The sequence below is a fragment of the Trichomonas vaginalis genome, chromosome IV (genome assembly GCF_026262505.1).
Source record: "Trichomonas vaginalis G3 chromosome IV, whole genome shotgun sequence".
Taxonomy (NCBI): Eukaryota; Parabasalia; order Trichomonadida; family Trichomonadidae; genus Trichomonas; species Trichomonas vaginalis.
Window position 1 is genome coordinate 31669401 of NC_067206.1, and position 16768 is coordinate 31686168.

At 30.7% G+C, this 16768-nt stretch overlaps 4 protein-coding genes and 1 pseudogene across 5 annotated transcripts; 1 reads left to right on the forward strand and 4 right to left on the reverse strand.

Annotated features, from left to right (window-relative positions):
- Positions 1-619: 619 nt before the first annotated feature.
- Positions 620-2620, forward strand: TVAGG3_0203500 (ribonuclease H-like family; the record flags this gene model as incomplete). Its single annotated transcript, XM_001310202.1, has 1 exon — positions 653-2620. One exon carries the CDS (start codon positions 653-655, stop codon positions 2618-2620), a length of 1968 nt encoding a protein of 655 aa, XP_001310203.1.
- Positions 2621-9419: 6799 nt separating this feature from the next.
- On the reverse strand, positions 9420-10717 carry TVAGG3_0203510 (annotated as a pseudogene). Its single transcript has one exon — positions 9650-10716. A coding segment is annotated over exon 1 (1067 nt).
- A 1588-nt stretch (positions 10718-12305) lies between these two features.
- Positions 12306-12764, reverse strand: TVAGG3_0203520 (protein ubiquitination; the record flags this gene model as incomplete). The annotated part of the gene is made up of 1 exon (XM_051226385.1): positions 12306-12764. A coding segment is annotated over one exon (459 nt), but the record flags the coding sequence as incomplete, so codon positions are not given.
- A 1362-nt stretch (positions 12765-14126) lies between these two features.
- Positions 14127-15050, reverse strand: TVAGG3_0203530 (uncharacterized protein; the record flags this gene model as incomplete). The annotated part of the gene is made up of 1 exon (XM_001297030.2): positions 14127-15050. The coding sequence occupies one exon, from the start codon at positions 15048-15050 to the stop codon at positions 14127-14129; it is 924 nt and encodes a 307-aa protein (XP_001297031.2).
- A 140-nt stretch (positions 15051-15190) lies between these two features.
- TVAGG3_0203540 (uncharacterized protein) lies at positions 15191-16118 on the reverse strand (the record flags this gene model as incomplete). The annotated part of the gene is made up of 1 exon (XM_051226386.1): positions 15191-16118. A coding segment is annotated over one exon (928 nt), but the record flags the coding sequence as incomplete, so codon positions are not given.
- Positions 16119-16768: the final 650 nt, after the last annotated feature.

Consider the following 16768-nt stretch of genomic DNA (forward strand, 5'->3'; position numbering starts at 1 on the left):
AAATGTAATAGTAAAAGAGGAAAATTAAAAAAAGTAAATAATGAATATGGAAGATTTTTATGGAAATGTTAGAATATAGATCTGCAATTTTCCCAAATGAACGGGGTGGATAAGATCCCAGCCCTATCGTCATCCCAGTGTCAATTTTACAAAAAAAATTCTTAATAAAAAATTTTTATTAAAAAATTCTTATCTTTTTTCATTGAAATTTAAATAATAAAATAAATTTGGCTGTAAAAACCATCAATTATTATAATTCTTATCGAAACACATGTAGAAAAACACTTATCTTTTATACTCTTTCTATTTGAAACCTGTTTAGTTCAGTAATTAATAATAAAAATTGTGAAAATAGTGACTATTTAACTAAAAATATATTAAATGATGTAATAATGAGATATACATATATTTTTACGAATTATAATTAGAAATTATTCTGGTCTGGGAATCCCAACCCAAAATCATTGAAAATTTGAATATATGGGATGGGCTACCCATCCCAAAACTATATTGAAATTTTTGAATTGATAATAAATGTATCTATATCTAAGGTATATTAGAGAATTTTTAAAAATTATGCATTAAAAAATTGAATTTATTCAAAACAAATTGAGAATAAAAATGCTTAAGTAATCACTTCATTATTTCAACAATGATTGATGCAGTACCGACGTACTATAAAGACATTGAGGTCGGTACTAAGCGTCAGTATCTTAGATATAAAAAACCAGGCGACAAGTACGGAAAATATTATGTTAAATGCAATGAACTAGTAAAGCGTCCTGACGGAACTATATGCCACTGTGCAATGGAAGAAATGCGTGAGGATCATTTCAAAAAATGGATCCAAAACAAACGGCACATATGCACACCAGGAGAAGTAGCATCACAACAAACAATCGATCAATACTATCAAAACGTCCCAGCAACAGGGCTTACACCTATATCGTTAGGGGATATCTATGAACAGCTTGCTACATTTACTGGAAGATTTAACTTGGCTCTGAATACCTTCTCAAGCCCAGAGTTTACAAAGCTAGTTAAAACCATTATAATGTATACTGCAGACTCGATGATATTGAAGTTCCCACAGTTACACAATGTTAACATCAATGTTGATAAACTAGCTTCTCAAATATACCAGCCTATTTCAACTGACAAACTAAGGCAAACAATGATACAAATTGCAAATTCAATCCATGTTGCAAAAGTTGATGAGTTTGCTAAGCTTGCCTGTACCTGTGTTGCCATTGATGAGGGGAAGACTCAGCAGTTTCACAATCTGGACTTCTCCCTCACAAATCCTCTGCAAAGTAAGCGGCCCTATCCTGTTGAGTCAATCCAAATGAATGGTGGAACATCTGAAGATTATAACAGAATCTTCATTAGAGATGTTAAGATCAGCAGTGTAGTTTGCGATGGCAATAAAGCGCAATTGAAATGTTTTCAGAAAGGATGGAATCAATCGTTCTACAACTCAAATGACCCAAGGTTATTCAAAATCTTGTTTATCCCGTGTTTATGCTACAGGATTCATAATTGTTATCAATATATGACAACAAAAGACGTAGCATTAGGAGCAATTGTGAAACATATCCACGAAATATCAGCTCTTTGTAGAATCCATGTTGAAGACATCGGAGCTCTCTGTCCAAAGCATGTATCCACCAGGTGGATCTATGATTATAATATTTGTATGTTTATTATCAAGTATCAAGACAAAATTTCAAGATATACGCGTATTGATATTGAAAACATCAAGTTCTTAAGAGACTGCTTGGCAATTCTCAAGAAGCTTATTTCCACGTTCGAATCAGATAAAACCAAGATATCTGATTGCTACGTATGGCTTTGCAAGGGTATTGAAGCACTCCAATACCTTTCCAGCAGCAACAACAATCCTTTTGCTGGAATCCTTTCAAGATCGTTGTTGAACTATACCCTTGGATCGGACTTTGGAGGTCTTTGGTGCTTAGCCTTCGCTTTTACACCGAAAGGTAGGTATTATTTCAACCAAAAATTCGTCCACGGAGCGCAGATCAACGAATCTCCGGCAATTAATTCATTTGATATTACAAACGTAACTTTCGTTAATCCAGTAGAAGACATTCAATCTATCTATATGGACTCTATCTTTGAAGAAGGTTCGACTGAAGTTTCTCTTGATATGGTTGAGGAGGGATCAATTCGTCAGGTAACTGCAACAATTGACCCTCCTATGCTTGATCTCGCAGATGTAACATCTAGTTCAAATCAGCCGGTTAACCATTTTGTTGCAGCTAGGCAGTATCTCAAAAGTATTTTGGAACAATTTCGTATTCCGGGTCAAACAATAACAGATATTATTACACTATTTAACACGTATATTAATAGTGATAATGATATCTTCTCTGATGATATGATTCAAGAACGTCAAGAATACGGTTGGGAAGAAATCTCTCATAGAGATGGCAATGTATCAATCTTTGCAGATATCGCCCTTCGTGTTATCTCCGCTTCACCTTCAGAAGCAACATGTGAGAGAACAATAAAAGACCAAAGATTGATACTAAATTTGAAAAGATTACGTTCTCACAAAATTTTATTAGATAGCCGAGAAATTTTAATGGCTACAAAATAAATATCTATATTGTTTTATATTTTATCTGTTCAATATTTATCTCATATAAAAATTTGAAATACTTAATCAAAATTTCTATGTGTTTGTTTGAAAGAGATCGATAGCAATTCATATATCTTTTGAATTTGCTAATTGTGGTGATGGTACTATTATTATTAATTTTTTATTTTTATTTTTTTTTTTATTTTTTTTTTTTGATAATATACTATTTAGATTTATACATTCATTCAATATTATGAAATAAATATTTCTAAATTGATCTGATTAATTTTTCATTAAAGTTTATATTATCACCAAATAAATTTTCGAACCCTTAGAGTCATAGTTCAATGGTAAGAGTCATAGTATAATCGTAAAGTCCATTGGTTCGAATCATGGGGATTTTCACACTTTTTTCTTTTTTAAAATTTCAGAGGTTTATTTTTAAGGTTCTCGCTGGCGACCCCCGTTCGTCGAAAAAAAAATTTGATTTTTGCTGGCGACCCCCCAATCACCAATTTTTTTCGACGAACGTGGGGGGTCGCCAGCGAGAACCTTAAAAAAAACAGAATCCCAAAAAGGTGACATTTTGGGTGTATCGTCTATCCCAGGGATAGAAAAATGACTTCACCTTGGATCTATATGTTAGAATCATATAACTTGCGATTTGGTCAATTAAAGCAAAATGAGTAATTTAGCATGATGATGGATTTTAGAAGGGGGAAACACAAATTAAAATCTAATAGGAACGTCAATATAAAATATATAAATAAAATATGTGGTGTTACAGAACGGTTTTTGCACCTACAAAGAGAGGTATCAGGTTCAAATCTCATCTAATTATTTTTTTCTCCCAATTTTGATTGTTTGATATATCAAGAAAATTAACAAATATATATATGAATTAATGAATAATTAAAGAATTAGAATGATTTTAAAAATATTAGAATAATCATGGATAAATCAATCTCAGATTTAAGATATTTGACAAATAATATAAAATATTGAAGATTCTTATGTCGGTATTTAGCATTCATTGTACAAAAAAGATGTAAATCAAGTGGATCCTTTGATGATCTTAAAAGATTTTGTTTGAGAGTATTTGAGATATGATACAATAGATTTCATTGAGAACATCAGTGTAAAAGTAAGATAGGGATAGAAAATATAATGGTTAATACAATATTATTATATTAAAAAAATGAAGTTCAGAAATTTGAAAGAAAATAGTATTTTATGCAAATAAGTAGTTCAAAATTTGTCATTCTGGGAGACATTGCCAATGCATGTCTCCCGGAATGGCATAATATTTTGCAATCAGAGTGTGATTGCAAAACTTTGACCGACAAGAGTGTGTTATGCACTCTTGTCGGTCGCAATGTGTCATTCTGGGAGATATTGCCAATGCATGTCTCCCGGAATGGCATAATATTTTGCAATCAGAGTGTGATTGCAAAACTTTGACCGACAAGAGTGTGTTATGCACTCTTGTCGGTCGCAATGTGTCATTCTGGGAGACATTGCCAATGCATGTCTCCCGGAATGGCATAATATTTTGCAATCAGAGTGTGATTGCAAAACTTTGACCGACAAGAGTGTGTTATGCACTCTTGTCGGTCGCAATGTGTCATTCTGGGAGACATTGCCAATGCATGTCTCCCGGAATGGCATAATATTTTGCAATCAGAGTGTGATTGCAAAACTTTGACCGACAAGAGTGTGTTATGCACTCTTGTCGGTCGCAATGTGTCATTCTGGGAGATATTGCCAATGCATGTCTCCCGGAATGGCATAATATTTTGCAATCAGAGTGTGATTGCAAAACTTTGACCGACAAGAGTGTATTGTGCACTCTTGTCGATCTAAATGTATCTTACAATCAAAGACACTTTCATACAATCTTTTCGAAGTTAAAAAAAAAAATTTAATTATTTCTTTCTTTTGTTTATTAAATCGCCTTACTCACGTACTAATCTCTTTTAGAGACTCTATCGAGCTATCCCCACATATAAACCTGTGACAATAATACATATTTACTCTCTTCATATTCTGATCTCATGACACATTATCGCAAAAACTATAATTATACAACACATCTCATAAAGTCTCATTCTAGCCCTATCTAAGCGTTCAAAACCTATTTTCCACACGTAATCTGATTCTTCTGGCTCCGCTGATTCGAATTCTGCTGTCAGATCGTGAAAATATGCATCACATAAAGAGATAAACACAACTCAAAATTATTGCTTTTTTTTCAAATTGTCTATTCATCCATCTTTACATATTTATTATCTCCTCTGTTTCCCCTCACAAATTCTTTTAATTTTCTGAATAATACGTATAATAAAATGAATATCTCAAAAACTAAAACACAAAATTAATGTTGGAAAATGACTAGATATAATCTGAACTTTTGAATTCATACATTTTTGGAAAAAATTGAATTTTCAAAAAAAGAGCTTATTTAGGAAAATATTAAGTTTTGCAATTTGCATTTATCTCTTTATGTGATGCATATTTTCACGATCTGACAGCAGAATTCGAATCAGCGGAGCCAGAAGAATCAGATTACGTGTGGAAAATAGGTTTTGAACGCTTAGATAGGGCTAGAATGAGACTTTATGAGATGTGTTGTATAATTATAGTTTTTGCGATAATGTGTCATGAGATCAGAATATGAAGAGAGTAAATATGTATTATTGTCACAGGTTTATATGTGGGGATAGCTCGATAGAGTCTCTAAAAGAGATTAGTACGTGAGTAAGGCGATTTAATAAACAAAAGAAAGAAATAATTAAATTTTTTTTTTAACTTCGAAAAGATTGTATGAAAGTGTCTTTGATTGTAAGATACATTTAGATCGACAAGAGTGTATTGTGCACTCTTGTCGGTCAAACTTCCGCATTCAAGTTATGAATGCGGAAGATTGTCTCATTCTGGGAGACATGCAGTGACAATGTCTCCCGGAATGAGACATGCAGACCGACAAGAGTGCACAATACACTCTTGTCGGTCAAACTTCCTAATACAAAATTTGATTCCCTTATTATCTTCTTAACAAAACTTAAGATTTCAATAATACATCATGAAAACATTCATTTACTACATTCACACTGTTATTCCTTTCTATAAATTAACTCATTTAATAGAATCTTGTTTTTATATCTTATTATTTTCTCATAATACTTCTAATTCCTCTATTTCCTCCCACATAAAATTTAATTTTGTAATGCTATCATATACACTTAATGTTTTCAAATTTTCAGATTTAAATTTAATCTTTATTTTCATCATCATTTATAATCTTGTTCCTATATAAAGTTATAATAAATTATCGTCAGATTCTAATATTTATGATTCTTACTACTCAATTCAATATAATTATGTTAGTCACTCATATTCAGGAGAATAATTTAAAAATCTATAGCTCATATTTTGATAGTTATATATTTAGATGATATATATTGCAATTCCGGTTTCAACACGATCAAATGCCAAACCAAGACAAAATATATATGAATTTTCAAAATATCGATTTACATTAGAATCTATATCTAATTTTATCAATACACAAGTAGGGAATGTTCAATACATCTTTGAGCAACGTGAATAGCACAATTTTATAGGATTATTAGTTGATTATATAAAATATAAGCCAAATCGAATCTGCTGTATAGTACTTTAGTTTATCATTGAATGTTAAATGTGTTCATATAAATATTTGAGTCAGATATCGCATTTTCTAATTTCAAAATTTATCTCATGAAGTTAGAATTTATTTGATCATACAACATCATGTTAGTCAAACTAGAGTTTAATGGCGATTCTAAAATGGAACAAATGCTTGTTTTATCAAAATGTTAAAATATTAATCTAAAAAACTTAATATCTAACCAAACCATTCTAGAATTATTCTATACAGGTATAGGCAATCTAAATGCACACGGAATTCGGAAAATTAAAAAGAATATTTATGAGATTATTAAATCTTATGTAATTCAATGAAAAGTAGATAATATGAATATCTATAGGCTATATATCAACATATGAGTTTTTGGTTTGACCAATACTATACTAATGTGATCAAATTAATCTGATTTCTTAGATTTTCATTTGAAGCATTTGCAGTAGTAGGGGTACCTTTATATATTAACATATTAAAAAATTGCGCTCCGATTCGCAGTTTCTTCATGATTTTGAGATTGCATTAGATTTCGCGATGCAGAAAAAAAATCACTTTAGATTCCCGTCAAACTCTAAGTATAAGCATGTCTCTATATGTAGAAACTATCTGCGCTATTTATTTCCCGGCTCAAAAAACCACGGTGTCTGTGTGAGGAAAATACCCATTTTAGGACCCTGGGTAGGGGGTCATGAAAATTTTCCAAGAGTTGGAAATATAGGGTAATATTGAGATTCACAATTCATTTTCATGATTCTTTCATATATACATCAATAACTTAGTGTACCAATATAGATACACGAAAATAAATTAAATTTTGCATTTTTGATTCTCAGCTTAACTTCTATAAATGCCACCAAAACATTTAATTTCTACCAAGAAATAATATATTAGTAATTAAGCATTTATTACCAATGTTACTCACATCATATTAATTCTTATTCCTAATTTTTTAAATAAATGACTGGAATCATAAATCCTATGTACCCATATCAACATGTTAAAATTTCAAAGTCTGAAACTTAGTAATCACTGTGTTTCATGAAATCAGATAATCTCTAAGATTTCTTAAATCTTGTATCATACTGGCCAATTATGATTCATAATGATTCTTCATCATGTCAGCATTCTAATTGTAGCTTTATTATGCCAATTGGCATAAATTAAGAGCGCTTTTAGGTGATATTTTAGATACCTGGGTATGTACTTCCTACCATACTCTATCATTTTAGGTAAATTTTCGAACTATGTTTTGGTTGCTATTATCTATTATTCACAATCTTATTATCGTTCAAAATTAAAAAAAAACGCTGATCACAATCAAACTTGCAACCTTTACGGATCCATTTTTACCAGAAAACCAATTGAACTATGAGATATTGACATGCTCTCAATTTATTATTAATATAAGATGTTTAATTGTGTCCCCTGTTTTCTTTAAACCTTAATTACTATATTTGCTATATATTGATACTTTTAATACCACACATAGAAGTTATTTGAAATTCTTTTAATTATTTAATTTCATAATATTTTCCTACCGATTAAATTAGGAATCATACCATTTTCAACGATCATACCTCTTTTAAATATGCATATCTCATAATATGTATATATTACATATCATTAAGCTATATGTTAACCTTTTAAATCAATTTTTAATATGATATCTCAACTCAATCTCAAAATTGAACATTTATTCCCAATCATGAATATTCAATATCTCACCTTCAGTTGTCGTTATTTACAATAAATATAATAATTTGAAAAAATCATCGTTCAATTTTTTGATTCGAAAAATCATCATTTTTATTTTATTATTTTATCAGATATTTAATGTAAATTATAATTCTTATTATAATTTTATAAATCAGTATTTTTCGAATTTATTCAAATTACGAAAAGAAAAATATACAAATCCAGCTCGAGCATAATGCTGATATGCATTCGCATGTATTTACTGTTTAAACTTTTCTCTACTTCCTCTGAATATGAAGAAAAACTCAAAAAGGTAAAATTCATTTTAAGGTTATTTTGGTTGGACACCCTCTGAAAAATATCAAATAAAATATTGTAAATAAATGATTGTAAATTAATCCGATTGTTTCCAAATGCTGAAAGATCATCTTGATTTTCGTGCTGTCGCAAGATATTATATTAAATTAAATAATGATTTGGATTATGGCATTATCTTAATAAATGTATTCATGTAGTAAGATTACAAGAAGTTTTGCAATGAATGATGGCCTTTTTTTATAATATTTATTAAATTAAAGCGGATTCCATTCTTCGGCTTGTTATTCGATGAATATTATACCTTCGATTAATAATAGCTGATATCATCCCCTCTTATTAAAGCTTTTTACATCAAGAAAGGAGAGATTATTATTTGTTTGACCATAAAAGCTTTTCAATGAATTCTTAGATAAATTTTCTTTAGATTTCAAATTTTTGAAAGCAAGTATAAATTTTGAATATCCACGCGCATTTTTTAATATTTGATTTTAATCATGTATTTATATAATACATCATATATACAACAGAGAAACTCACTTAAAATCCTATTTTAGACATTTGCTTTTTTTCTTATTTCAACAATCTATATTTTTAATCAAAGTATATAATTATAATAATTTTATTTTGAATAGATTTTTTTCCTTTCAAAAATTTTAACAATGTAAATTTCATGATGATGGGTAATTTTAATTCAAATCGCTTTTGAGAAGTTACGGACCTTTCATGATTTTAAAAATCGCTTGATTTAGCTTATACAGTAGATGATTAACTCTAAGAAAAAATTGATTAGATTCTGAGTAATCAATATCGGATGATATACCATGACATAATATAGTCATATCATTTTAATACTCGTTGATATGAATAATTCAAATAAAACTCATTGAATTGTAATTGAACAACTTTAATGTCAGAAACCATTGCCTCAATCACCATTCTATATCCATTATTGAACCCAATCAAATGCATAAATACTTTAAATCCTATCGTAATGACCAAGATATGCATTTCTAATTGAACATATTATATTTTACTTAAATACTTCATTTTTTTCAATTACCGCACCATCAGGTGCTATGTTTAAATAATTGAATAGTCCAAAATAATTAAATCAGATAAAAATTTAAAAATAAAATAATATTTAAAAACAATATATTGCTGATCAAAATAACAAATGAAAACGAATGAAAACTCGTTATCTCCAAACTGTGAAAAGAAATAATTCGGTAATATGAATACAACTCAAAATTACCAAATAAAAACGTCCCAAAACAACTGAATTCAATGACCTCAGCAAAAATCATTGATATCAGATACATTCATGCATAAAGCATAAATACAATAATATGAAATTAGATATCTTCGCTATTGTTGAAATTCATGTGAAGGAATTCATGGTTACACACATCCTCAATTGAAAATCTCTTCTTTGGATCCATGCATAACATTCCACCCAAAAAGTTGATGAATTTCAACTTATCTTCGTCTGAATCGCCATGATTATCTCTGTATGTCATGATAATTCCTGAGAGCTTCTCAAGAGGTAATGTGGAGGGATCCTCCATTGTATTTTTTTAATAAGTTCGCTATTCTTGTCGAAGAAGTCATTGTAATGTGGAGAGACGCTCTTCATGTACGCTGGAATCTCCCCACAACGAGTTTCCATTAACTGTAAGCAATGAAGCTCCGAAGTGCCGGCAATGATTGGAAGACCAATTGCAAGCTCAGCAGCGATGCAACCCAATGACCAGATATCAATCTTTACGGTTGCTGGAAGACGTAACATAACTTCTGGTGCTCTGTAATAACGGGATTGGAAATATGTATTTGCAAACTCTTCCTCATAAATTAAGCAACCGCCAAAGTCGATAACCTTGAAGTTTCCATCGAAACCGAGCATGATATTCTCTGGCTTCAAGTCGCCATGGCACATTTTGTTTTTATGTAAGTAAGAAATGAAAATTGAGGCATCACGGATGATCTTCTGAATCTTTGCAAGTGAAATGCCACGATATCCGCTCTGTTCAATGATATTTAAGACTGAGCAATTTAATTTTTCTGTAACAGTGAAAACGTGATCTTTGTATTCGAAGTAGTCGACATACTTACATGCGTACTGAATTGGAGCTGTCTTGTCACGCTTGATATACTTTAAAACGCAATTCTCACGATATGCTGAGTCTTTTGAGGAAGTATTGTTAGTGGATACCTTAATAGCACAGTGCTCATTAGTGTGTAATGCGATAGCCTCATAAACGCTACCAAATTCGCCAAAACCTATGAGGTGGATAAAACGAAAGGCAACACGCTTGCTTGGAGAAATAACACCGTTCATATGAATGATGAGGTGGCCCTTCGCATTCTCCAATGCCCCCTTCTTCCAAGGGACAGGATCCTGGGTAAGTGGAATACAATTCATTATTATTCTGCCGGAATGAATTGAAAGGGGCCAAAATTTTTCTAAAAATTTTTAAAAGGAATACTCTACTAAGTACATACATTAAATAATAATTGATTGGAATTTTTCAATAGATAAATTCTGACGATTTCATTTTTCCAAAAATTGAATGAAACTATAGCAGCGTTGTTAAATTGGAAAAAACGAAAAATTATAATAACACCTGCATTCACAACTTTTTTTCCAAAGGGAGATCGAAATGATAAAAAAAAAATTAAAATTTCATCGTGATTTAAATTTTGTTTGAGCGTAACATTGAAGGGGTTTAGACTTTTCTAAAGAGATATACACCTAGTAATAAACATTGAAAGATTTATATTTTTTTCATTGAAATTATATGCTTCAAGAAAATCAAAAATATGCAAAAAGGTTATAAACGCATCCAACATTTACAAATTACAAATCCATGGAAATAATAACAAAATTTAATTTGATCTTGATAAAAGTTGTTCAATCTCAATAAAATGGTTATCACGAGCAAAATCTAATGCAGTTCATCCATTGCAGTCTTTAATATCTTTTTTGGCACCAAAATCAAGTAAAAGCTTTACAACTTCAATACAATTATTATCGGCTGCGAGCATAAGCGCTGTTTTACCAGAATTGCTTGTTGCATTGATATCTGCATTTTTCTCTTTCAAATATTTTATAACATCAAAGCTATTCTTAACGCAAGCAACCATAAACGGCGTAATACCCCATTTATCTCTTCTTTCTATATTACAGCCCCTTTCTATGAATATTTTAACAATTTCGAGCGAATTATTTGCAGATGCAATAAAAAGTCCATTCCAATTGTTTTTATCACCAACATCCATATCTATACCAGCATCTATAAGTGCAGAAGCAACTTCCACTGAACAATTATATGATGCAATGCATAACGCGTTCTTTCCATACTTATCTTGGATAGAATTGATTGCTTTCTTCTCAATTAGTTTGTTTGTGATATCAATCCTATTATGTAAAGCAGAATAAAGTATTGTTGTCCATCCAATATGGTCTTTGGCTTCAAAATCAGCTCCATTTTGCAAAATTAAGCCGAAACTCTTTAAATGATTGTTTTCGACAGCATGCATTATTGGATATTCTTTAAAATGATCATAAACTTCTGTGTTTGCGCCGTTTTTAAGTAATAATTCAACAATATATGCAAGTCCAATTTTTGCTGCAACAATTAAGGCGGTATCATGATTAGAATCATAGACATTGATATCGTTGATATTATTTAACTTGTAAAAGAACATTTTCAAGTTGAAAAAGAAAAGTGTTGAATCCCATGAAAAATCAAATCCAAATTTTTCAATAATTTCGCATGCACATTCGTTATGATGTGATTTGATTGCATTATCAAGACATTTCTGAGTAATGTTGAACGATTCACAACAAATCTCCAGAATCCTGCAATTATTACCGAAGAAAGCGTTCTCCAGTGTCTTTTGAGTAACTTTTGCATTGTTGGCAAGCAAATACTTAAAACATTTTTCAGATCCAAACATCGCCGCTGTGTCCAATAAATTTAGACCGTTGCTCAATCGTACGTTGAATTTAAACTTCGGTAATAATGCCAAGCATTCCAATGTCTGAGCATCATCCCAGAATAAGCAGTAGTTAATTGTTTGTTTTGGATAAATTTGATAAATTTCGTCTAGATTTTTATCGATGTATTCTTCAGGTGTATCGCCATCGTAACACTCAGTTTTGATTAACGCAGCTTGTAGTGGCTGACATGAGAAGTAATAGTGCGATGGTATTGTTACAATTAATTTATCTACCAATTCTTTGAATAATGAATGATAAAATCTAAGATTTTTCCTATTTTTATATGATATCATATCAATTATGTTCACAATCAACGCGTTGCAGATTATATTTTCGTCCATGAGTTTTTTCGTAAGATCAACAATGTCTGGAATTATACTATAGTCAGTTTGCCATAGGAGTTCGGTGAACTCTTCGAATTTTTTGCAATTGTTCAGCTGGTCAGCTGATAAAACAGCTAAACACATTTTGTGAGAATTATATCTTTATTCAATTAATTGAATGATCGCGATCAAACTTTCTTATGTTTTTTTATTAGTTACAGTTAATTAAAAACTATTTCCCTAATAAAACATTAAAATGACAATAACACTGTCTTGTCATGATGTTTAATTCCCCTAAGTGTTTTTTGTTTGTCACTTTTGGTAAAATTTTGGAAATTACAATTTAGATATTTTTGATAAACAATTGATATATAATCAATATTACGATACAATTTCTTTGGATTTTGTATAGTTTACAATTTTCCCAAAATGATTTCATTTTCAAAGCTATTAACAATTCTATTAAGCTAATAGAGTAAGGGTTTCGTTTTGCTAAAATTGTCACTTTTATAGCATATTTGTTTTTGGATGTTTTGCGAAACCAAAAAAAAACTATGATATACAATGTGTGTGTAAAGAAAATACTTTATTTACTAGTTAAAAAATCATTTGGTATTGATCAAGTTATTTTTTCTGGATAAGATATTATATGGATAATTGGATAGAAAATACAATTATATAATCTTGTACCTGGTTTAATTAAGCTAATTGTCATCAGAAACTTGTAATTTTTATGAATTTCAGATTTTCTTTTCATTACTGCTTTTCTTAATAGGTCAAGTTCTTATTTACGTTATAAAGTATGATATTTACAAATATCAAGTTATCGTGTTTTTTGAGAAATTATGAGTATAGATCCAAGGTGAAGTCATTTTTCTATCCCTGGGATAGACGATACACCCAAAATGTCACCTTTTTTGGGATTCTGTTTTTTTTGTTTTTTTAAGGTTCTCGCTGGCGACCCCCCACGTTCGTCGAAAAAAAATTGGTGATTGGGGGGTCGCCAGCAAAAATCAATTTTTTTTTTCGACGAATGGGGGTCGCCAGCGAGAACCTTAAAAAAAACCTCTGAAATTTTAAAAAAAAAGAAAATGTGAAAATCCCCTTGATTCGAAAAATGGACTTTACGATTATAACTTTGACTTTACCATTGAACTAATGACTCTAATGTTCGAATTATTTATTTGGTGATAATATAACTTTAATGAAAAATTAATCAGATCAATTTAGAAATATTTATTTCATAATATTGAATGAATGTATAAATCTAAATAGTATATTATCAAAAAAAAAAAATAAAAAATAAAAAAATAAAAAAAATAAAAATAAAAAATTAATAATAATAGTACCATCACCACAATTAGCAAATTCAAAAGATATATGAATTGCTATCGATCTCTTTCAAACAAACACATAGAAATTTTGATTAAGTATTTCAAATTTTTATATGAGATAAATATTGAACAGATAAAATATAAAACAATTTTTAATAATAAATATAGATATTTATTTTGTAGCCATTAAAATTTCTCGGCTATCTAATAAAATTTTGTGAGAACGTAATCTTTTCAAATTTAGTATCAATCTTTGGTCTTTTATTGTTCTCTCACATGTTGCTTCTGAAGGTGAAGCGGAGATAACACGAAGGGCGATATCTGCAAAGATTGATACATTGCCATCTCTATGAGAGATTTCTTCCCAACCGTATTCTTGACGTTCTTGAATCATATCATCAGAGAAGATATCATTATCACTATTAATATACGTGTTAAATAGTGTAATAATATCTGTTATTGTTTGACCCGGAATACGAAATTGTTCCAAAATACTTTTGAGATACTGCCTAGCTGCAACAAAATGGTTAACCGGCTGATTTGAACTAGATGTTACATCTGCGAGATCAAGCATAGGAGGGTCAATTGTAGCAGTTACCTGACGAATTGATCCCTCCTCAACCATATCAAGAGAAACTTCAGTCGAACCTTCTTCAAAGATAGAGTCCATATAGATAGATTGAATGTCTTCTACTGGATTAACGAAAGTTACGTTTGTAATATCAAATGAATTAATTGCCGGAGATTCGTTGATCTGCGCTCCGTGGACGAATTTTTGGTTGAAATAATACCTACCTTTCGGTGTAAAAGCGAAGGCTAAGCACCAAAGACCTCCAAAGTCCGATCCAAGGGTATAGTTCAACAACGATCTTGAAAGGATTCCAGCAAAAGGATTGTTGTTGCTGCTGGAAAGGTATTGGAGTGCTTCAATACCCTTGCAAAGCCATACGTAGCAATCAGATATCTTGGTTTTATCTGATTCGAACGTGGAAATAAGCTTCTTGAGAATTGCCAAGCAGTCTCTTAAGAACTTGATGTTTTCAATATCAATACGCGTATATCTTGAAATTTTGTCTTGATACTTGATAATAAACATACAAATATTATAATCATAGATCCACCTGGTGGATACATGCTTTGGACAGAGAGCTCCGATGTCTTCAACATGGATTCTACAAAGAGCTGATATTTCGTGGATATGTTTCACAATTGCTCCTAATGCTACGTCTTTTGTTGTCATATATTGATAACAATTATGAATCCTGTGGCATAAACACGGGATAAACAAGATTTTGAATAACCTTGGGTCATTTGAGTTGTAGAACGATTGATTCCATCCTTTCTGAAAACATTTCAATTGCGCTTTATTGCCATCGCAAACTACACTGCTGATCTTAACATCTCTAATGAAGATTCTGTTAAATCCTTGAGTAAGCGAGTGGATATAATCTTCAGATGTTCCACCATTCATTTGGATTGACTCAACAGGATAGGGCCGCTTGCTTTGCAGAGGATTTGTGAGGGAGAAGTCCAGATTGTGAAACTGCTGAGTCTTCCCCTCATCAATGGCAACACAGGTACAGGCAAGCTTAGCAAACTCATCAACTTTTGCAACATGGATTGAATTTGCAATTTGTATCATTGTTTGCCTTAGTTTGTCAGTTGAAATAGGCTGGTATATTTGAGAAGCTAGTTTATCAACATTGATGTTAACATTGTGTAACTGTGGGAACTTCAATATCATCGAGTCTGCAGTATACATTATAATGGTTTTAACTAGCTTTGTAAACTCTGGGCTTGAGAAGGTATTCAGAGCCAAGTTAAATCTTCCAGTAAATGTAGCAAGCTGTTCATAGATATCCCCTAACGATATAGGTGTAAGCCCTGTTGCTGGGACGTTTTGATAGTATTGATCGATTGTTTGTTGTGATGCTACTTCTCCTGGTGTGCATATGTGCCGTTTGTTTTGGATCCATTTTTTGAAATGATCCTCACGCATTTCTTCCATTGCACAGTGGCATATAGTTCGGTCAGGACGCTTTACTAGTTCATTGCATTTAACATAATATTTTCCGTACTTATCGCCTGGTTTTTTATATCTAAGATACTGATGCTTAGTACCGACCTCAATGTCTTTATAGTACATCGGTACTGCATCAATCATTGTTGAAATAATGAAGTGATTACTTAAGCATTTTTATTCTCAATTTGTTTTGAATAAATTCAATTTTTTAATGCATAGTTTTTAAAAATTCTCTAATATACCTTAGATATAGATACATTTATTATCAATTCAAAAATTTCAATATAGTTTTGGGATGGGTAGCCCATCCCATATATTCAAATTTTCAATGATTTTGGGTTGGGATTCCCAGACCAGAATAATTTCTAATTATAATTCGTAAAAATATATGTATATCTCATTATTACATCATTTAATATATTTTTAGTTAAATAGTCACTATTTTCACAATTTTTATTATTAATTACTGAACTAAACAGGTTTCAAATAGAAAGAGTATAAAAGATAAGTGTTTTTCTACATGTGTTTCGATAAGAATTATAATAATTGATGGTTTTTACAGCCAAATTTATTTTATTATTTAAATTTCAATGAAAAAAGATAAGAATTTTTTAATAAAAATTTTTTATTAAGAATTTTTTTTGTAAAATTGACACTGGGATGACGATAGGGCTGGGATCTTATCCACCCCGTTCATTTGGGAAAATTGCAGATCTATAAATTATGAGAAACAAACAAAAATGAAAAAGATAGGAATAGCAATGAATAGTGATGTGGGTATAGAAATGTAA